The sequence below is a fragment of the Peromyscus leucopus genome, chromosome 22, assembly GCF_004664715.2.
Source record: "Peromyscus leucopus breed LL Stock chromosome 22, UCI_PerLeu_2.1, whole genome shotgun sequence".
NCBI classification, from domain to species: domain Eukaryota; kingdom Metazoa; phylum Chordata; class Mammalia; order Rodentia; family Cricetidae; genus Peromyscus; species Peromyscus leucopus.
In genome coordinates this window covers 43,785,895-43,809,846 of record NC_051081.1, presented here as the reverse complement: position 1 = coordinate 43,809,846, position 23,952 = coordinate 43,785,895, and the positions used below count along the sequence as shown (strand labels likewise).

General features: G+C 44.7%; 1 protein-coding gene across 1 annotated transcript in view; it reads left to right on the top strand.

The window, feature by feature from the left end:
- The window catches only part of Vsnl1 (visinin like 1), a 113,049-nt gene that overhangs the window by 29,575 nt on the left and 59,522 nt on the right, over nucleotides 1-23,952 (top strand). The window contains exon 2 of the mRNA XM_028867616.2: nucleotides 21,715-21,881. Coding sequence (XP_028723449.1) covers nucleotides 21,720-21,881 — 162 coding nt within the window. The 5' untranslated portion in view covers nucleotides 21,715-21,719. The remainder of the gene's footprint in view (nucleotides 1-21,714; nucleotides 21,882-23,952) is intronic.

Below are 23,952 nucleotides of genomic sequence, written 5' to 3'. Positions count from 1 at the left end.
AACCCTTCCATTAGGTTATTGTGCCCACCTGAAGATTTCCAGTTGCATGTAGATGAATTGCTAAATGGTCTTATTAAATAAAAAACATGGAGCCAGAAATTGGAGTTAAAGCCAGAGAGATCAGAGGAATAGGAGAAGCCACAGCTGGCCTCACCTCACTGACACCTCAGTCTCCAAAGCAAGCTACTTCCTGTCTACCCATGCCTATATGCCTTTCTGTTATATCCTCTCATTGGTCCCTCAGCCCAGCTACATCACTTCCTCTTCCTACCCAGCTCTATCACTTCCTGTCTGTCTGTACACACCTCCAGATCTCTATGGTTAGTGCTGGGATTAAAGGCATGTGTCACCATGCTTGGCTCTGTTCCCCAGTGTGGCCTTGAACTCACAAAGATCCAGACAGATTCCTGCCTCCCAAGTGATAGGAATAAAGGTGTGTATTGCCATTGTCTGACTTCTATATAGTGACTGGCTTTTTCCTCCGATCCTCAGATAAATTTTATTGGGGGACACAGTATATTGGGGGACACAATACTTCACCACAGTTGTATTTTCTTTCTCTCTGATCGTACTTCAGCATGCCACAATATACTTCACTGTAGTGGTACTCTCCACCCGATAGCCCCTATTCATCCATCACAAAGATGTTTCTTGTGTGAAGCCTTTGTGAATTCCCACAAATTTGGTTGGTGGATTTCTCTGCCTGGCTGTAGCGAATACATATCTCTGTTGCAATGGTCTATCTACCCATCAGTATATCTACTCAGCTGTTAAAAGCTGCTCATACAGAACTGAACAAGATAGACATAATGCTCGTCCTGGGGGTGAGCAGAGGTAGAGAGGAACTAGTGAAATATCTAGAAAATGAAGAAAAGTTGACTCCAGGCAGGGAAGCAGATCAGTGCCTTGCTCGGCCATCATCCAAGAGGCTTCCTTCTGCAGAAGATGCGAACAAATACAGAGACCCATAGCCAGGCATTATGCAAAAAAAGAGAGACTTTGGAATACTCAGCCCCCCCCCCCAAAAAAAAGTGCCACCATCAAATCTCTCACCTCAGAGCTCAGGGAACCCTGTGGAAGAGGAGGCAGAAAGAGTCTAAGAACCAGAGGGGATGGAGGACGCCAAGGAAACAAGGCCTTCTAAACACAGCAGGACCAACACACGTATGAACTCTCAGAGACTGAGGCAGCAGGCACAGGCTTGCCCAGGGCTGTACCAAATGGGGTCCTAGAGCTGAGAGGAAAAAGAAACACATGCCCCCATCCCTAACCTGGACGCAATCTCCAGCTGATAACCACTTGTAAATGAAAATTTAGTGTACTCCCAGGGAACCTCACTGGGGAAGCAAACCGTTCTTAAGGGTGGCCGCACGCACAGCAGTAGATGGAAACAGGAAAATAAATCAATGGCATCTCCAGTTCCTTGTCTCACAATGTCATGTCAGGGACTTTTATTTTGTTTCATTTTCTCTCTCTTTTTACCCAATGGGTCCTTGGCATATATTACAGCTTCCAGTTTAGCACTTCTGTGGGATTCCTGAGTGTGCAAAGAACTGGGTCTCTGAATCTATATCTGCTTTTAGTGCCTTCTCTGAGGCTCTTTTCCTTTTGTTTGTTTGTTTGTTCTATTCTGTATTGGGCTTTGTTTTGTCATATTATCTTATATATTATTATATTATCTCTTAGAAGCCAAGAAGCGTATTCATTTTCTTTTCTTTCTTTCTTTCTTTTTTTTTTTTTGTTTTGTTTTGTTTTGTTTTGTTTTGTTTTGTTTTGTTTTGTTTTGTTTTGTTTTGTTTTTCGAGACAGGGTTTCTCTGTGTAGCCCTGCCTGTTCTGGATCTTGCTCTGTAGACCAGGCTGGCCTCGAACTCACAGAGATCTGCCTGCCTCTGCCTCCCAAGTGCTGGGATTATAGGCGTGCGCCACCGCCGCCATCACCCAGGTGCCTGTTTATTTTCTAATGAAAAACAGAAAGGGAATAGGTCCAGATGGAAGTGGGTGGGGAGGAGTAGAGGAAGGGAAACTATAATCGGTATGTATTATATGAGGGGAAAAATCTATATTCAATAAAAGGAAAAAATAAAATTAGCTGCAGATTAAAAAAAAAAGAAATGTCTTTATCCTTATTTTGACCTATTTGTCTATTCAACAAGTACCTACTATGCTAATAGGGGCCTAATCAAAAATTAATATAATTTACAAAATGCCAAGACAAGTGTGACCAGGAGTCTGGGCGTAGGACTTTGGGGTAGTAAGAGATGAAGCTAGAAGAAAATACATGGGCATCATAGCAGCTCCTGTGGCTCTCCCAAAGGAGCCATCAAATGCCTGAAATGGTTGAATGTTCATTCTAGCAAGGTCTCCATGGTGGCAAGGTCAAGACCAACTCTGAGGAAGAAAGAAGACTAATTAGGTAGCAGTCACAAAAGAAAGTATCTGAAATGAGGTAGATAGAGTCGAAGGGAGAGAGGGTGGCTTCATTTCCAACTAATTAGGGCATGAAGGATGAGTGACTCTTGAATTCCCAACTAAGGTTGCAAACTCATGACTCTCCCCCGTTTTTAGGACATACTGTGTCCTGTCTACTACACCTTCCTTGCCTGATATGACTCTGCAAGATATGACTCTCTTCTGGTGCCTACATGTTTGGTTGATGGGCTGAAATAAAAAGCTGCATGTGACTGGACCCCGAGATTGGGAGCCAAGATTTGCCACAGATATTTTCTGGATGCTTAAAAAGCCCTTGCTTCCTCTCTAGCCTGTTTTCTCTTGTGGAAAAGGAAAGAACTGACCTCCAGCAGGATCTCTAGATCTCCTCTCAGCTCAGCACTCCTAAGATTCTGCTTTGAACTGCTAGGTGTCCGAACATAGTTCTCAAAAGGCAAGCATGCCATCTTGAACCGCAGCTGAGCATAAACACCAATGAACCTGCCTCCTCGGGTTTGACTTGGTGTTTATTTTGTCTTCTTATTCCTCACATACCAGATAGTTCTACCTGACTTTTGGAATTCGTCCTGCCCCATAGTCCATTCCCACAGAGAGTTAGTTAACCCTACCCTATTCCTCTTCTTGTTCAGTAGACAATGAGTAGATGATGGATAGATAGATGATAGATAGGTAGATAGGTAGTAGTAGATAGAAAGATAGATATGATAGATAGATAGATAGATAGATGATAGATAGATGATTGAGAGATGATAGATGATAGAAGATAGATGATAGATAGATAGATGATAGATAGATAATTGAGAGATGATAGATAAAGACAGATCAATAGGTATAAATGATAGATACATGATCCATAGATTTCTGTGGAAAAGTCAGCAGAATTCAGTTAACAAAATTTCCCTCCGCCCCAATGAAGAATTGTACAAAACCCAGAACTTTCGGGCCTTCCAGCCATGTGAAGACCTCTTTTGAACCACCACGTTCTTCCATGAAGCACAGCGTCCTGAACCAGGGCTTCAGAGGAGACTGCCACCTCATTCTTAACGCTCTGCTTTCTTACACGAATCACACATTTTATTCTTGTCTTCATTTCCCTTGTTCAAATTTAAACCAATTTTCTCTCTGAAAACTTCTTTGGACACATTAACATTAGTCCTTTCAAAAGAGCAACCAAATATAGACCATAAAATTTTATGAGCATAATCATCCGTCATTTATCGACAGGAATACAACCTGAGAAATGCATCCCTAGGCAATTTCATCTTTGGGCAAGGATCCTAGAGTGAAGTTACACAAGCAGACATGATGCAGGTCAATGACTCAACTTGACCTCCTGGTACAATTAAGAAATACAGTAAATATGAGCTAGATGAGGCTGTAGCACCCTACTATGACACGCTTATTACTGTCATAACTATTATGTCACATTTTCATGCATGAATTTAGTGTATTTGGCTCATTCTCAAACCATTACCCTCTCTCATCCCTCTGCCAATCCTACTGATCTTTTTATTCTTTCCAACATACTCCCTCCAAACTTCATGCTTTCTTTTTTTACACTCACTCAGTCCAGTTAGTACAGCCCATATGTTCATGGAGGAGATGGGAGGTTGGGTATCCACCAGAGCACAAGAAAACTATCATTGAAGAAAAATGGTTCTCCCTTTCCCAACCCCTAACCATTGCCTATAAGGGGTAGGGGCTGGAGATCATCTATCCCATCTATGCCAAAACAAAACTGTGGCTGGTTTGATCTTGACAGACAGTCACAGCAGCTGTGAGTTTATGAATGAGATAGCTATGTCATATTCAGACGACAGCACAGCACACATCCTTTGGCTCTTATATTATTTTTGTCATCTTCTGTGATGTCCCCTGATCCTTAGTGATGGTGAGGTTAATATATATATATCCTTTAGGGCTGAGCATCAGTCTATTATTATCAGACTTTGACTACTCACGCACCTCTCCACTGACTGCAGAAAGAAACATCGCTGTCCAAGACCAAGAGCACCCAAGTCTATGAGTATGAGCATACTATTTAGAAGACAATTTGACAGCATGACCATTTAGCCAAAGTGGTTTTATTCTTTCAGTTTGTTGAGACAGGATTTCATGTAACCAAGGTGATCTCAAACTTGCCTTGTAGCAGAGGATACCTTTGTACTCCTAGTCCTCCTTCATCTACCTCCCAAGTTGCCAGGACTGCAAATGTACACCACCACGCCTGGTATGTGCATGATGTTTGAGCTACACTGTGACAGTAGATGGCTGTAATGTCACTGGACCACTGGAAAAGTTCAACTCCATTATAATCATATGAGACCATCATTACTGTCCAAAAATATGGTTATATCATACACAACTGTCTTTTCCTAAAGGTATTCGCTAGGCAGAACAAGGCGATGCTGGGCCCAGGGTCCCTTGTCAGTCACCAGTCCCAGGAGAGCGTCCAGGTGTCCCCCTTTCATTTCTTTCCTCACATCCATTCATTTCTCCTGTTGCAACAGTTGATCCTTGTGCTGAATGTGGAAAAGAAGGTTCTTAACCCTCTACTATTTCATTCAATGAAGCTATCAGCTTTTTGGGGAAAAAAACGGGGAGGGGGCATGCTAAAAGCAAAGAAGCTCAATTTGGTCAATGAAAGGCTGAGAAGGATGAAAAAGAACTCACAGTCCTGAAACCTTGAGGAAACAAACAATAACTAAGTGGGACCCCCTATGTCTGGTCCTCTCAAGATTCAGTCACTATAGGCATTCTAGAAAGTTCTGGAAAGAATCTGGGATGAAAACAGCTGGCTGAGTTCTATGTGCAGCTCTGTTTCTAATTTGAAAATTTGCTTACTCCTTCTACAGCCCGAGCCTCTCAGTTTTCTAACAGAGACCATCCATTCGATTTTACAGAGAGCCTTTCAGGTTCTCTTGTTCAAATGTAAGTTAATAAGGCAGCCTATAGCAGGCTTTACAAGATGTAGCACTCCTCTGGTAGCCCAGAGCCTTCTGGGTTATGAGAATGCATTTGTCTCTCCTTGTTCCTTCTTGGAACTTGCAATGAATTGCCTTGCATATGACATCTCTCTCCCTTGTTGAGTCATTGGCTTGCACTGGAAATAAGCCCTTTATTCTCCTTCTCACACATAGCATGGTTTCTGCACATCACTTCTTACCCATCAAGAGAAAGGAAAAGAGGAAAACAATTGACTTTGCTTTGTAGTAAACGTGGTAATTATGGAGCACTTTAATCTCGTGTTTATCTTTTCCCACTTAGCATATCGTGAGCAATTTGCTGTGTTTCGACATTGCATTCATATTTCTGCTCCGTGGAGATAACATTCTATAATTTACTACCCATTTCCCTAATGGGGAACACTTAAAGTTCTAGCACTCTTACTATTATCAAATGAAGTTGAAATAAATATACCCCTGTCTATAACTTTTTCTCCCTGGATTGTTTTCTTAAGATAACCTCCTCTAGAGCCTGAAGAGATGGCCCCATAGATAAAGTGCTTATGTAAAGATGAGAATCTGAGTTCAGATCCCTGGCACTCACATCAAAGCATCACATACCTATTACCCGGTGCACAGAAAGGGTGGGGTGGACAGAAACAGGCAGATGCCTAGCCAAAGTGTCTAGCTCTAGGTTCAGTGAGAGATCCCCATCTCAAGAAACAAGAAAGAGAGTGATATAGGAAGATACTCAGAGTCAACCTCTGGCCTCCATCTGCACATGTAAGAGCAAACATACCTACACAGATGTGTATACATATACATGCATATACAACTCTCTCTCTCTCTCTCTCTCTCTCTCTCTCTCTCTCTCTCTCTCTCTCTCTCTCTCTCACACACACACACACACACACACACACACACACACACACACACACCTGGGATCAAAAGAACTTGATGTTTTATGACTTCTAGTATTTTCTAGGGAGCTGGAACATATATTTTTAACTACATTTCTTTATCTGTAGGAGAAAATTTTGCCATTGATATTTCATCTTTTATTTACCTTCTGCTCACGTGCTTCACCCAGGTTGTCCACTTTTTGTTTCTTTTTAAACTTCTTTGGTCCTTAGAAGACATTTGTATGGCATGTATTTCTCTACACTGCTATTTACACTCCCCCTTCTCAGACTCATGAAACTTAGAGGTTTTATGTACTTATGTCTATTGGTCTTAGCCTTGGTAGGTGCTACCATTGCATTTACATTGAGAAAATAAGACTTTATTTTCTTGACCTTAAGAAATAAGTCAAGCATGCTTCTCACAGTTTGTTTACTATTTGAGTGTACTCTTCTGATTTATCCATACACATTTACTCATTCATTTTTTTCAGACTTTGGTGGTTCCCTTAATAATTTGTGTGTAATAATAATCTACAAGTGTGTAAATACAAAACTGTGGGTATTTTCTTAATATTTTCAGTTTCTAATAGTTTCTCTTGACTTACCCTCATATTAAAATTTAATACTCTAACTTGTAAGATTTTTAATGCCAAATGTTAATGATTTTTAAATATAGAACATATAATGTGGTTCACTTACTTTTTTCATCAAATTTGCTCTCAAGGGATGATGAGGTCACTTAGAAAAATCTGTTTCCTTTCCCCCTCATTCTGAGAAGCTTCCTTGATCTTATATTAAGTGATTATGCATAGCTGCATCTATTTCTAGTCTCCATCCTGTTATGCTGATCTATATGGCTATTTTTGTGCCAGTAAGTCCTGCCTTTATTCGAGGGGAGCTCATATTCCCTCGGCAGAGTCTTTGCTTCTGTAGGCTGAACACTCCTTGCCCTTTGAATTGCTGTTTTCGTATTTAGCAGCCAAACCCCTCCCCTGCCTATTAAAGACTAGAGCCAGGCAAGGAGAGATAAGGGTCTGAGTCTCTCTGGGTGCCTTTGAAGCCATGTTACATGGAGAAAAATGTCCATAGAAAGGGTAGCACCTGGGGGGAAAGAACTGTGAGGTATTCTATTCTAGAATGTGCTGTCTTGTTTCTTGCCTCCTTTAAACAGGCAACATATCTAACAGTGTCTGCTGTTACCTGTCAGGTTCAAATTCCAGGCTATGTGACCTTGGACAGGTGAACTTTCTCAGCTATTTTTTTTTAAAATGTTAACTGTGAAAGAAAGACACAGTGGTATCTATGTCATCAAACTATTGGAAGGGGGGACCAAAGAGGCAGCTCAATTGATAGAGTGCTTGGCAGACAAGTGCGAGGATCTTCAGCATCCATACAAAAAGCCAAGCATGGTTCATCTGCCTGTAGTCCCAGAGCTGAGGCAGCAGAAACAGATGGATCCGCGGGGCCCACAGGCCAGCCAGCCTGGCAGCAGTGGTGAGCTCCAGGCTAAATGAGAGAGCCCTTCTCCCACAGTAAGGCAGGGAGTGATTAAAGAAGACAGCCATCTTCATCCTCAGCCACTACATGCACATGCACACATATACCTATATACCTGCTGTCTCAGTTAGAGTTACTACAGCTGTGATAAAACACCAGGACCAAAGAAGCTGAAAGACAAGCATATCACTGTTCCATATCACTGTTGATCATTGAAGCAAGTCAGGACAGGAACTCAAACAGAGCAGGAACCTGGAGGCAGGAGCTGATGCAGAGGCCATGAAAGGGTGCTGCTTACTGGCTTGCTCCCCATGGCTTGCTCAGCCTGCTTTCTTATAGAACCCAGGACCACCAGCTCAGGGATGGCACCACTCACAGTGGGCTGGGCCCTCCCGCATCAATCACCAACTAAGAAAATGCTCTACAGGCCTGCCTATAGCTGGATCTTATGGAGGCATTTTCTTATTTGGAGTTCCTGCCTCTCAAATGATTCTAGCCTGTGTCAACTTCACATAAAACTAGCCAGGACACCTGCCCACACATATGTGCACACACAAACATACAAATACACTTAAACCACATACACATGTTATCGACAAGCAATCCATGAACACACAGGAAGAACCCTGTAAACTGCTGACATTACTGCTGACAACCGCATCAGGCATATAGATCTAGTGTTTCATTCTGTAGCTCAAGGTGGTTATTCATATACTTAACGTTGAATAAATACCATGAGAAAGACTTGGGAGCTTTTTCCTGAAGCACCAGCTGACAACTGTGCCTTCTCGGTGTGACATGAGCCCCGGCTCCTCTCTGAAAAATACACCACAGCACAGCATGATGTAAGGTCGAGATAACGGAGTCCCTGGATTCTGCAGAGGTTACACGTTCTCCGATAAACACCTGCGAGGTTCAAAGATACTCCGTGGTTGTCTTGAGGCTCCCTTGTGGGTTCAGCATGGAAGGACATTAGATTGACGAGACAAAACAATAGAGTTTGTTTTTTTTTATCTTAATCTGTAAATTACCTTTGGGGGGAAAATAACAAAACCTAAATATTGCTCAACATTCTGATCCAAGCGACAGCGACATGGGCCCAGAAGCATTTGTCATCCCCACAGGGTACCAAAGGAAACAGCACTTCATCCTCTTCCACACCTGTTACCTGTGCTCTTGGGAGGCCGAAGGCTGGGAGGGAGGGTGCCATATTCGCAGCCTGCACCGAAGACTGCCAAGTCCAACACCACCGGAAGGTCTAATTTTAACCCTCCCAGCCTTGGCCTTGTCCCTTCCAGCCAAGACACTTTTGATGTGCCATAATCTAGTGCTTTGTTCCAGCCTGGCTGGATACTTCACAAAGACCCATCAAGGACAAGGTGGGCCTGATTCAGAGCTGGCCACACATCAAAGAGGATCAGCACCCCTCGGACAACCTTTGGGAAACTGGCCTGTGTGTCCATCTCCTGAAGCTCCAAGAGGGGGCATTTGGGCCTGTCGTTTCTACCATGTGACATCCTTCTTTGGGGTTCCCTCACTGAACCCTCGATTGACTACTCAGCAACAGATATCTTACTCCATCATGCTAAGGATCTGAAATTCACTCCCGTTCTTTGTCCCTGCCTAAAAACGCTCATATTTTTCTATATATCTCACACATCGTGGAAAATATACCCAGTTAGGAGCTAGAAACAGTTGTCCCATTTATAAACGGCATCCACAGATGGTTTCTTACAATGACCTGGCTCATTAGGGAAGGCAGAAGTTTTTTTTTTATATAACTATGTACACGAGGAGCCTGAAGTTCAGTGAGGACTCAGGCTTTTGTAAAAGTTGCTCAAGAAAACAAACAGAAAACTGTCAAGGTTAGGACTAAGCGCTGGTTAGAGGGTTTTGTCAAGTTGACATAAGCTAGGGTCATCTGGGAAGAAGGAACCTCAACTGAGGAAATACCTCCACCAGACTGGCCTGTGGGAAAGTCAGTAAGAGCATTTTCTTTACTAATGCTTGATGTGGGAGGACCCAGCCCATTGTGAACAGTGCCACATCTGCTGGTCCTGGGTTCCGTAAGAAAGCAGGCTGAGCAAGCCATGGGGAGCAAGCCAGTAAAGCAACACCCCTCCATGGCCTCTCCCTCAGTTTCTGTCTCCAGGTTCCTTCTTGAGTTCCTGCCCTGATTACCTTCATGATGGACTGTAACACAGAATTGTCAGCCAGATAAACCATCATCAGCTCTTTCCTCCCAGGGTTAGGTTCAGTCTTTGTGACGTCATGGTAATAGAGAAGCAAACTAAGAGAGTAAAACTTGGCTCTGATGCCTCTGAGGAGGATGAGCCCCACAATGCTATCAGATCACAAAGGATCCATGTACACAGTTAGATGGGGCTCTAGAAAAACACGCATCCTTAGAGCGGTGGTTCTCAACCTTGCTAATGCTGCAGCCCTTTAATACAGTTCCTCATGTTGTGGAAGTCTGTCTCCAACCATAAAATTATTTTCATTGCTACTTTATAACTAATTTTGCTACTGTTGTGAATTGTAATGTAAATATCTGATATGCAGGATATCCAATTCAAGACACCCCCCCCCAAAGGGGTTGAGAACCACTGCTTTATAGTATTTACAGGTTTTGTAGCTAACAGTTGCAGGTCAAGTTCCCCAAATGCTGGGCTTCACTTTCAGGCAAATCATCACTCCTTCTTTCCTGGAACAAGAGCAGATAATATTGCCCCTGAGAAGTTACAGTGTCCAGGGCCTTTTTGGTTCTTCCACTTGTCCTGCAAACAGATGCTTTTCAGTCTTGAACAGGCAACCATAGATCTAGCCTTAGGCACCCAGATGCAGTCTGTCCCTGCCTTTGGATTTTCTATCTTAGAATTCCAATTGCTATGAACAGCATCCGACGGTACATTAGCCTTTACTGTGGCGTTTGCCAACTCTTCTTTCCTCACTTATTTCTTGCAAATGTGTAAAACGTTAAACCTGGGGCTAATATACCAGCCTGATAGCACTATCAGTCAGAGATGACAAAGTAAAGTCTCAGAGGTTACTCACCTGGAAGTCCCTGACCCAGTCAGGCAAGACCCTGACTCCAACATGGTTCCTCTGTATTACGTCTATCTAGACTGTTGAGAAGCTTGCTCGGGTTCTCCTAAGCATCACCATGCGTATTCATTTCACTCAACTAACCAAGGGTGTCAGAACTGAAGATCTGTGGCTACCAGTGAAACCTGAAGTAATGTCGTGAATTGTTTAAAAATGGCAAGTACTGAGGAAAATCCACTGAGTGGCTCTTACCTCAAGGTTGCCCAAACTGCTGTTTGTTTGGTGAAGTAGAAGTTGTATATTTTTCTTTTCTAAATATTAATGTTATAGGCACCCAGAGAGATACAGGAGAGAGTGATATACCAGCATTTTATGGTCATCAGTCACAGAACCACTGTTAAGATTATAATGTAAATTAGAAAGTGCCCAAACTTCCTGTGCATGCAAGTGTGTATACAAAGTAAAGCCAGGTGGTCCTCCACAGGCTGCTGCTTGGTGACCTGCTTTCCCAGTGTGCTGGGTTGTTGTGATGTCTTCTCGCCTTTGATCTCCTGTTGGGGACATCGGACATGCACATAATGTCAATCTTGATCGTGTGACTCATGATGCATTCTCATGAGCCTGGGTTCCATCCTCAGCGCCGCATAAACGAGACAAGGTGGTACATGCCTGAAATCCTAGCACTTAGGAAATGGATGCAGGAGGATTCAAGTAGTTCAAGGTTATCCTCAGTGAGGTAGCAAGTTCAAAGCCAGCTTGGGCTACCTAACACCCTGCCTCAAAAACAAATGAAGAAAAGAAAGAGAGAAAAAGAAAGAAAGAAGCAGAGATAGATTGGTTTACTTCAGAATCCAATTTCTTCCCACTATAACATTTTACTTACAAAAAGTCTTCTTTATATGAGAATTTGAAAATTCTCTGTATTTAAGATCCAGACAGCCAGATGTGCTGGCTTATGCCTCCAATGCCAGCACTTAGGGACTAGAGACTGAAGGATCACCCAGAAGTTCAAGGGCAGCCTAGCCTACAGAGTGTAGTGTTTCATAGCCAAACAGATGACTCAGAGGTAAAGGTGCTTGTCACCAAGCTTGACAACTCAAGTTTGATCCCAAGAACCCACATAGTAGAAAAAAAAAAGACCCAACTTCCTTGAGAGCACACACACACACACACACACACACACACACACACACACACACACACACACTAATAAATGTAAAGGAAAACTAAAACAAATGACTGGGCTATATGATTTAATGTACAATTTTAGAACTACTATAGAGATAACATCTCAAAAGCATGGTGAGCACAGACCTCTCTCAGAAGAGCATATACGGAGGCTTCAGATTTGGACTGTGAGGGGGATTGAGACGCGCGGCTACTGTCAAGGCATATGAATATGTCACTGGCCCCTCCCATAGGACCAGGCTCATTCGGAAAGCAATGGGAGGGCAGCCACTTCTTCAGTGCTCAAGGCCCAACACCATGACGAGGATGTGCTGGTGTCAGGGGACAGTCTAGTGGTCTACTTACTCCTCTCTCTCAGCGGCTCCCTGCTGCTCTGAGATAAGGGCCATGGTCCCTTCCCACTGGGTCTTGGCAGCACAGCCCAGAACACAATCTGTTGGGCAGAAGGCTGTGATTATTAATGAAAGCATTTCCTCTGCTACCTCCCAGAACCAAGCGAGGCTCTGGCCATGCCAAGGAAGGCCCCATTTCCTTTCACAGAAGCCGTGCCTCAGGAATACATAGAATGGTTGGATGCACAGGGAAATGAAAACAAGGTGCAGGCTGCAGAAAAGTGGGTGGCTGCTTGAATCGGTCCCAGAGGAAAGGTCACCAGCTATTAATCAACGCACACGTCTGTTCAGTGGCTGAGCCAAAAACTGGGTGGAAATCTCCTTCGCTCAACAGTTGACGCTTCGCCTGGGCTGTGGGATCCTCAAGTGACTTTCTTCTGCCCAGTCATATATTAAATACTTTTATTTGAAGGATGTAAACATTATTTACATCTATGTCCCTGTCTTGGTTTCATTTATATTGTTACCAACACCCTAACAAAAAAGCAGCTTAGGGAAGAGGGGGTTTGTTTGACTTAAGTCCAGGTTACAGTCCATTATTTCAGGGAAGTCAGGGTACAACGTAAAGTGTCACACTCACAGGCAAGAGCAGATTGAGAATAAACATGTGTATCCTTGCTTACTTGTTTACGTTCAGCTAACTTTCTCCTCTCATACTGTTCGAAAGCCCAGGCCTAGGGAATGGTACCACACACAATAGGCTGGATCTTCTCATATCACTTAACAATCAAAATGGTACACACACACACACACACACACACACACACACACACACACACACACACACCACCCTGAGCTAGAAAATTCCTCATTGAGATTTTCTTCCCAGGTGATTATAAGTTTTGGCAAGATGGCAATGAAAACTAACCAGAACATTACATTCACTGGGACAGAAACCCTGACAGAAGCCACGTAAGGGAGGAAGGTTATACTTTGGCTCACAGCTCAGAGAGTGTGGCTAGTCCATCATGGTAAGGAAGGCATGATGGCAGGAGTCCCCGGAATGGCTTGTCACCTATGAGCAGATCAGGAAGCAGCTTGGGCCTGAACCATATCACCTTCAACACTTGTTCCCAGCAACCCGTTTCTGCTGACTAGGCCGTAGTTGCTAAGATTCCGCCACCTCACAAAACAGTGCGGCAGAGTACGTGCTCAAAGGCATCGGCCTGTGGGGGATGTTTTGTATTTGAACCATGGTGCAGAGTCAACAGAGGCACCTTAGAATTCCCCTGCCCCCTGAGATTTGTGTACTTCTTCTCATGCCAACCAGGAGAGGCCATCTAGAGGGATTCCCAGATGTCGCTTCTCTTCTACAAAGCTTTGAAGCATCCAAGTCTCCATATTCCAGATCAGCCTGGTTGCTGGGCCTGTGGTGGGGTTGATACCAGGTATTGTGGCTGAACACCTGCTTCTCCTTAAAAGGTGCTGTTGGAAGGAACTGAATGTGCCATTTCATTGACCCTGTAACAGCCCCATGAGGAGATACCATCATTTCCGCTTGAGGAAGGAGGGCTCTCAGGCTCCGTGGACTGAATTAACTCTTCAAAATACACCTGTTTATGTTTATCAGAAGCTAACCCGAGCCTGACTCTAGCACATCCTCCTTCCCCCAGACTCAGTCCAGCTGACTGTGAGGGACACTTTGAGCCCTGGTAGGAAGGAAGAGAAACCCGCAGAAAGGTGGTAAAAATGGAGAAGAAACATTTCCACATTTGATCTTAGCTGAAAGGCCGAGAAGTGATGAGAAGAAACATTTCCAAAGTTATGGACAAACACTGAGGTACCAAGTACGGCTTCGGACTAAGGTATGCTTTTCTCAGCTCATTGAGAAGCATTCGTGGAAGAAGATGATACGGAAGTGGCTGATCTGTAATTCAGGCCCTTTGAAGAGACATTAGGAGTTCTTTTGAGAACCAGGAAGTCTACTGGCCGCTCCCAGCTTGGAGTCAGGGGCAGGCCATCCTTCCAAAGTCCCAGAGCCCCTGCGGGTTCTCAGGCTGTATCCTATGCAGGGACAGCTCAGTCAGGAAGTTGGTAGAGAATGGGTAAGGCAGTCCTCATGGGGAAGGCTTCTCTTCATACCCTGAGCTCTTGCAGACTCTTTGCAATTCTGTAGGGGCCTGCCGTCTACCTCTGTGCCCCCCCCTCCCCGGATCATAGGCATGGGCACAGCAGCCATGTACAAGCCTCTTGCTGAGGGCACCACTGGGCTCTGTTACTAACTCCCTACGTCCTCTAGCATAAGTGCCCTGACCTCCCCAGGTCTCCTGCTGGAAAACAAAGCAGTTGGATGATTGATCCCCGGGGCCCATGTCTGCTTTCACCTTCATGTATTCATTACAGTTTCCTGAACACACAGACCTCTTGTCGCTTGCCCTAACAGCACCACGGCCACTGCCATCAAAGTATTTTTTTTTCCTCATTTATTATAGATCAAATAATGTACTTTTGCTTTTTATCTTGAATCCCCGAGGATGGAGCCTGAGCCCCACTGCCTATTTCAAGCTTGTGGGCCAGAACCTCAGCTGTACTCCCACGGGGTTCAGGCTTGAGGCGATGGCATCAGAGAATACTGTGAGGAAGGACTTCTCTTCCCTGGAGCTGCTTTGGTTCCCAGACAGCACTGAGATGCCAGCCTGCCGTCAACACCCCGACTGTCCCCTGAGACATACTCCTGGGGCCTTGTGAGTACTTGGCTCTTGGAAGAAAGGGGGAAAAATGGAGCAGAAATTATCCAGCTCTCAAGTCACTGTCTTTATTCAAAAGGGAACCACTATTCAATGTCCTGGGCAACTATGATCCTTAGTTTTCGAGGTTAACAGGCTTCAGAAACTAGCAATCCAGAATGGTTTGTTTACAGGATCCTAGGGGGATGGGGAAGGGGGGTGGGAGGGAGTGCATTTGAACCTCCTTGTACAGAGATAAACATGCTTGCCTACTACAGCCTTTGAGCCTTTGGCTTAGGGACAGCACACTGTAAGGGCCAGGGGTGGGTCACCAGCTGGCTCAGTCTCCCAGGCCTCTCAGCACACAGTTCAGCCACCAGCTGCCTCTGTGATCTTAGAGTCCTGTCACTTTCCTGAGTGTCAAATCCTCTAGCCGAAAAACCAGAAGACTTGGACTGGAAGAGCCCAGAGGCAGCTCTCCCAGGCTCCAGTCTCCCCCACACATATGGTTTCTGAATTCTTCAAGCCAGTCTCCACTGCAAGAATCTAGAACCATGTCAGAGATACCAGGAAGGAGAGTGAGGATTCAGGGGGAACCTCTATGCTGCCCTGGGATGCTCTCATCCCTTCATGGCAGGCAGTGGCACACCACAGTTAACTAATCATTGTACTCATCTGGCTCGTAGGTTACAAGCTTCCCTCTAAGGAGAAAGAGTCCCCCAAAGGTAGCCAGGGGTGATTCATGTGTTCCAGCAGGTTTAGAGGAGTTTTCACCTGGGAATTAGTCACAGATAAAGTTGACTGACTTACGGGATTTCATCTCTTTGTCTGTCCCCTGGCACTACAGTTTTCTGCTATGAACATCATTTCATCGTTCTTTGTATTTAAGATGGATGGATGTCTTGTGAGCCCTTCAAGGCTGGAACTGAGTTTTCCACTTATATCCCACCATACCTAAGGCAGCCTCTTTCCCCCACAGAATGTGCTTAGGAATCCCTGCCAAACTGAGTTGCTCTGGAGGTCCCTGTCTGCTCCTGCTTATAATGCCTCTCATCATCATAGCCAGGAAACTGATATTAAACACCAGACTGGAGGACCGAAAGCCACACGTGGTGTGTCACGGCAGAGGCAGGAATGAACAGAACCCTGCAGGAGCGGGGTAAGGTTTAGTCAGGTGACAAAGGAGCCAAAGGCCACGCCAGCATGCAACTGATGCGTGAACAAGACCAGCTTCTTCCGGTTATCTCCGTGTACAGACAAGAAGCCAAGGGCTGGAGCTAAGAGCTAATTTGTCGGGCGCTGACCCGGTAATTCCACACTAGAACCCGCCTGGCTCCCATCCAAGCCGGCTTCCCCCCTAGTGAGTGTTGCGTGCATTCCGGAGGTTTGAAGCCTGTGCCCCGAAGTCCTTTCTTCTGCTGGGCTGGGCTTCTGTCCAAGCCTGCTTCCCATTGTACTTATGCCGCTGTGTGTCGGCGCATGTGGCTTGACTCCTCCATCTCAGCCACCCCGTCTATAGATGAATCCTGTTAAGAGTCAACCAGGCCAATGGCCAGATTACCTGGGAGGAGCTGCCTGTGCAGTTCTGTATGACTATTGGAACTCAGCGGGCCCTGGAATGTACTGGGAAGCATGTCAAACACACACACACACACACACACACACACACACACACACACACACACACACACACACACACACACGAAATTACCCTGAAGGGACTGTGGAGAAAAGATGTACATAGGGGCTTCCTGGGTATGGGGAAAAGGCTTTCTTTCCTATAGGAGCTCCCTAGCTGTCCCCAATGACCTATGACCTATTCTGTTTATTCTGCTCTGGAACCTGCTACTGGATAGGTAGGCTGTGGACAGGAAATAAACAACCCTTGTGGCAGGACCACCAATGATAGGTGAAGCCTCCAGGCAGGAGAAGATGGTGGCCTGTATCACTAAGCAAAGGGGTATGAGATGTCTATGATCAGACCTTACCAAACTTTTCCTTGCTAGCTAGTGGCGCTGGGGCAAATCATTTACTCTCTCTGATGTGCAAAGTACTAGCAAGAAAAAGGAAGTTAAGGTGATCTCCTTCTGATAACATTGTTACATGGTGAATGCTGTTACACAAAAGCCTTCTGTACAGCATGATAGTATACCAGTCCTCCATCTTGGAGTACCGTTTGCAATGAAGTGATCCGGGCTTTCTGTTCAAGGGCTCCATCCTCTCTGAGATCTTGTGCCCACTGAGGACCTCCACGTGATCCTTTTGCACTTGGTCCTGAGTTTCCCTCTTCTGCATCGCAGGCGCCAACGAGTTCATGTGGTCATGGGCGGGTCTGGGTTTTCCCTTATTGCCTGGAACACCAGCTTAAAAATAAAACACGGTTTCTGTCCCCTCCCTTCTTGGGTAACAAAAATGCTCAAGCGCTGACGGAGTCTCAGGTAAAAATACAGAATGGACGTGTGCCGACACAAGCCGGTCTGAAGCCTGTGATTCATGCTTTCAGAGGTAGAAAAATGTGCGCAGCCAATCAGACAGCGGTGAAGCTAGGGGAACCTCAAAGATCACTTGACCCAACTTGTTCTCTTTCTAAGTGGAAAGAGTGAGGGAGAGGGGAGGTGAACGCTCCCGAGATCACAGAGTAAGCTGGAGACACTGTATGTCATGGGAACTCTGCTAGGGAATAGTGTAAGTCTCGTCTTTTTTTTTCTTTTTCTGCCATTCTGGTTCCATAACAAGAAAGATTACTTGGCTCATATCACTATATATTACTTGGCTATTTCATTCTCATAGCCCAGAATGAAAAGTCCACGAGTTGGAAGCATTAAGTCATGCACACCCATTCGTTTGAAAAACCTTGCTACTCACCATCTTTCTATCGGCCCCCAGGGATGCTGAGGTAAAAGATGTAGACTCTGCCTTTAAGGTATTCAGAAGTAGCAGATGAGAACAGACAGGGAACCCATCTTGAGCAAGGCAGGCTAATTTCCACGGAGTTAAGCAAAACATTTCTGCCACCTGTGGGCTGTATCTCAGACTTATGAGTCCATCAACTCTCTTCAAATCGAGATGAGACTCGCTTCTCTGGGAAAATGCAGATCAGATATGTGAGTCTGCCTTACTACTGATTCCCTCAAAATCTGTTTGTGGAACATCTAATAGGAATTACCAAGGATGCAAAGACAGTCATCCTTCACCTCTGCATCTCTGTCTGTGTGTTTCTCTCTCTCTCTCTCTCTCTCTCTCTCTCTCTCTCTCTCTCTCTCTCTCTCTCTCTCTCAAAACAAAAAACAAAAAAAAGAAAAGAAAATCCAGTAGGAAAATAAGGATCATGGAAGCTATACCAAGAGAAGAGAGAGACCTGGGATAGAGGGCCACTGCACCATGAAGGTCTTACGGAAGAGGTGAGATGTGAGCTGAAGTTCCTTAAAGGAAAAGGAAGAAATTGGCTAAGATGACAAAGGGGGATGTCATTCTAGGGAACCTGGAAGTCTGCAATGTACGAGCTCTGAAACCTGTAACTGCTCATTATTGTTACCCTACGGGCGTGAAACAACAGACCAGAAGAAAGTGAGGCTACTTGGCAAGCGGCGGCAGAGCATGTGCCGTGCTCAGGAGATGGGGCTGTGGGCTGGGGACACGGGGGCGTGCTGAGGTTTGAGGTCAGTGACTCAAAACTTTACTCAAGCAGCTATGCACTGTGGGAGGTTAGGATAGAACCTGGGGAGGGAGGAGGGAGGAGAACCTGATGAGGCCCGGGTTGGGGGTTGGGGGGACAGGGCCAGTAAGTAGCACAGTGACTGGAGCAGGCCGTAACAGGACTTTGTGCATGATCCACCCACTCTGGGCACACCTGGGCAATAACATTGACCGTGACTGTAACCAAAAGGCATGAAGTTATGCACTTGGTTCTCCAGAATTATGACTCACGGCCCTGACAATGCCCCTTGTATGTGAAAGAGATAGTCATCCCCTCCCAGCCAGTGGGAACAGCTTAAGGCATCGCAAATGATCCATGGAGAATCCATTTTCTCTTAACCTGATACACTGCTGAGTTTCTACAGGTATTTGGAGTGTGGTTTCTCATAACTTTTAACCTATTTCTCATAATTAATTAATACATATCTACCAAGTGTGATTTCGGTAAATCTTTCTCTAACAGGCCAGCCAATCCAGCAACACGACCTATCTCTCTTTTTTCCCTTCTTTAAAGTGATTCAGATCTCTCTGACCCTACTACTTCTGCTCCTCCTCTTCCATTCCAGAGACACTTCCATCCCCTTGTGTATCTCTGCTGATGCCCTCTAGTCTCGTAAATCCAGATTCATACCCCAGCTCTGCATTTCCTTGGTTGTGTGATCTTGTAGAAGTTACCACAGTGTTCTGAGTCTTGGGGAGATGTCCTGGTCCTTGTTGAAGTATGTGAAGTGCTCCATAGGCCAGTGATTCTCAGCCTTCCTAATGCTGTGACCCTTTAATACAGTTCCTCATGTTGTGGTGACCCCCCCATCATAAAATTATTTTCATTGCTATTTTATAACTGTAATTTTGCTACTGTTATGAATCATAATGTAAATATCTGTGTTTTCTGATGGTCCTAGGCAACTCCTGTGAAAGGGTCATTCAGCCCCCAAGGGGGTCGTGACCCACAAGTTGATTTAGGGCCTTCTCCAAGCCGACATTATATATTCAGTAGTTATTATTGTGAGGTTGGATTCTAATCAATAATGAAAGTTGATATCTTTCAAAAAAAAAAAAAAGAACAAAGTAACAGTCTGAGAGTTTTGGCAGTCCATCTTTTGATTCTGAGGCTAACGGTAAATTACAGTTTTCTTACCCAGATTAATTAAATCTCACACCTGAGTACCCACTTGATTTCCACATCCAGCTGTGGAATGCCACAGCAACTTATAATTAAGAGACAGTTGCTAATAAAAGACTTAGAAGTGAAATTCAAAGCAACACTAAATAGAAAGGCTCCCTGATAAGGGGCAGGGTTGCTGATCCCAGAGCCCCTCTGTCAAACAGAGGAGATTGGAAAATAACTGGCCCTCCAAAAGTGTCCTCTGAGTGGCTCTGTTCTGCTGGGATGATGCCAAGGTGGAAACTTTCCTGGAAGTAAGGCAGCCTGGTTTGGTTTCATTACAGTGGAAGACCTGTTCAATGTCAGGGCGGGTTACTGATGAAGGGTGCAGGATCTGCTTTTGGAGCAGCTTAAAATAATTACAATAGTAAAGTATGAGATGACATTTTTCCCTCAGGGCTGTTACAAGTACAAACCTGCTTAGAGCACATGGAATAACTGGTCCACCTGAATACATTCTTTCAAACTTAAATCACCCTGCTGCTGGATCTTAAACATCTTCTGGTACTTGCCTCTTTCTGATGTGTCCTCAGATTTTCATGAATTTTTCTTTAGCCACTCTGTGGCCAATTGGCCACAGTTTAGTTATCTTATTATAATAAAACAACAACATTAAAGATATTGAGAGCTGTTGGTTTCAAAAGACTGTTGGAGTATACAGCAGGTGACAACTAGTGTTCAGAAGGTCAACCTATCAGAACCAAGGGTTCTGTTAGAGAAAACCATCATCCAAGGCATTATGGAATTGCTGCCTTTTGAACAAATGGGGTATTTCTTGTTGTATACTCAAATGGTCTTTGGCTACCAGCAGCTCTCAATATAAAAGGATTTAAAATATTAATTATCCAGCAACAATACAACTCTTTTAGTTTCAAGTTATTCTTTTTAATATTTGCCTATTTGCTTCTTAATTAGCCATCACAGTAAAGCTGGATTCTGCTGCATCTGCTAATTTATTTTATGAAGAAATTGAAAGAGGATGGTAATTAATATTTCTGTTAACTACAAATCAAGGTGACAATCTGAAGATTCTGAACCTGACATGTCCTCCTACTTTCCGCTCTGTTGTTGACCATGCAAACTTGCAGTTCATGTAGGGGACATGGCTTCAGGCACTGGCATTTGAACTTCGAAAGATTCAAAACGACAGGATGAAATCTAGTTGATAAAAATTCACTAACCAATTTGTAGAAAAAGTCAACACCAAAGATGGTTTTGTAGGGAATATCTAACATTGAGAAGAATAAGAATTACTGTAATAGTCAAAATGGGCTGCTTTCATTAGAAAAAGAAAAAAGAAAAAGAAAAAAACAGGACTTGGGAACTAGACGAACCAAGAAGACACTACTATAGATGATCAGGTTTTCCAAATCGATTTTTAAACTTTTGGTTATAAAGTCCTTCCACGGTTCTTGTCCATCTCTCTCCCAATACCTCTGCAAGTTAAATGTAGAATTAGATGCTTAGCTATTAAGCACTAGTGAACTGTAACTCACGGCAGTAACCCGCAAGCTTCCATATACCTGACATCATGGACGACGGCTGTCTGGTTTCCACTGGGGAGTCAATGCCTTGTGACAGGTGACATGATGATGGGAAGGATGAGCTGCCCAGACCTCAGGCTTGTCCAAAGGGGTTTTCCTGTCCCTGTCTATGCTCGAACACCAAGTGGAAGGAGGCAGACCCGGGGAGTCTGTGATCCAACGGGCAGAAGTGAGTTCTGGCCACTGCGGCAACCTGCATTGATGTGGTTTGTGGTTCTCCGCAGGCACAATGGGGAAACAGAATAGCAAACTGGCCCCCGAAGTCATGGAGGACCTGGTGAAGAGCACCGAGTTCAACGAGCATGAGCTCAAGCAGTGGTACAAGGGGTTCCTGAAGGACTGTCCGAGCGGGAGGCTGAACCTGGAGGAGTTCCAGCAGCTGTACGTGAAGGTACGCAGTTCCAATGGCTTCTCCTTCCACAGGAGATCTAGCTGGTTAACTTCAACTCTGGAGGCTTTCCATTCTAACCTTTACTCCGCTGTTTTGATGCAGAGGTGTGTGTGTGGGGGGGGGGTTTCTACAGATAAGTGAGGCAAGTTCTGAACAAGAAAACAGTAGTTGTTAAAACACTGAATATGGTTTTAGATGGTGACAGCCCCTGCTGAAAGTGCCATAAAAACCCCCGAGACAGCGTCTGCTCATGATCATACATACATAGACAGATATGTAGATGGACACATATTTTTTTCCTTAAAGAGAATGTACCTGTGAGCAATTTTTCACCATGAAAGGTTCTGTCTGCAGGTAAGGATTCAAAGTCCCAACACAGCTCATTGAGAAGAAGGTAGTACATGTATTGAATCATCAATGTTTACCCAGGGACTAAGTACTTTCTACTGCTTAGACGCTAATCTTTCCATGGATAGCGGCTATCTTCAAAGTACAGTCTCTGCTGCAGGGGTGTTGTTTGGGTTTGCTTGAGTTTGTGAATCACAGTGCCCGTGGCATAATCTAGGGCATTCCATCTTGTGGACAGACACTTACATAATGTTACACTGGCGGGAGAGATGCCGGGTTTTTTTTGTTTTAACCTTTTCTGGCTGAAATACCAAGTAGAAAAATGTCGCTTTTTATTATTTTATTATAACAAATGTCAGTGTGAGCTATGTGAACTATCCAGGTGTGTATCCATGCGTGGGAGGTTTATGTAGCGCTTCGAGCACCTTTATCTCCAGGGCTGAGCATTTATCACCCCACCGCCTCTGAGCCAGCACCTCCACTCATACACGTGCTCAAGAAGGGGCATGTTCATAGCTGCTCTGCTCACAATGATGAAACTGGGAAGCAACCCAAAGGTCCATCCATCCTCGGGAACATGGAAGACAGAGCTACGACATGTTTACCATTGAGACGGTCGAACTCCAGCAATGCTAAAAACATGCGTACAAAAGTAAGTTCAGAGATCCTAAATTAGACAGGAATAAGATTTCTTTGTAGGACAACACGTTGAGTACAATGAGGGGATAGGAAAAAGGGAAATGAAGGAGTGGGGAAGGAAGAGAGGAAGAAGCGAGAAAGGAGGTAGGGCTATGGCGGTGTGGTGAGGTACAGATTGTATTAAAGTCTCAGCATGCTTCAGGACGGTGAGTTTGTGGCTGCATATTGAATTAAAAGCTGACCAGCTAGCTAACTAAACTAATAGTCAGATATTGCATGGGCTACTGGTGATTGCCAGGCACCCCAAGTGGTGACTGATCAGTTCTGTTCATGTAAAAACCGTAAGGGTATATGAAACATCATATCATCAAGTGTATGTAGAAAGGAACATATGTTGTGCAATGCACATAGACATGGTAGATCACAATGGGAGGTCTCTGAGATGACTCGGATGGCGAAGGCACTTGCCACCAAGCTCAGCTACCTGGGTGTGATCCCCAAACACCACGTGATAGAATGTCAGAAAGAGAAGCAAGTCCCACAAACTATCCTCTTATCTCTACACATGTGCTATGGTGTACACGTGCTATGGTGTACACACACACACACACACAGAGAGAGAGAGAGAGAGAGAGAGAGAGAGAGAGAGAGAGAGAGAGAGAGAGAGAAAGTTATGGTTGCTCTTTCCATTGCTATGATAAAAGCCCTGAGTAAAGAGTTTATTTGGTTTACACGTCCAAGTCACCACGTATCACTGAGGGGAGCCAGGGCAGGAGCTGAAACAGAAACCACAGAGGAACACTGTTCCAGGCTTGCTCCTTCTGGCTCCTGCTCGCCCAGCTTTCTAGAACCTAGAACTACTGGTCAGGAGTGGGACCACCCACAGTGAGCTGGGCCTCCCTATATCAGTGAACGATCAAGATAGGTCCCCACAGATATTGCCACAGGCCAGTCTGACCTGGGAAATCCCTCCATTGGGACTCCCTCTCCCCGGGTGACTCTTGGTTGTCTCAAGTTGACAATAAAAACCAGGACATAAAAACACACATATGTATATAGACATATATATGTATATGTATGTATA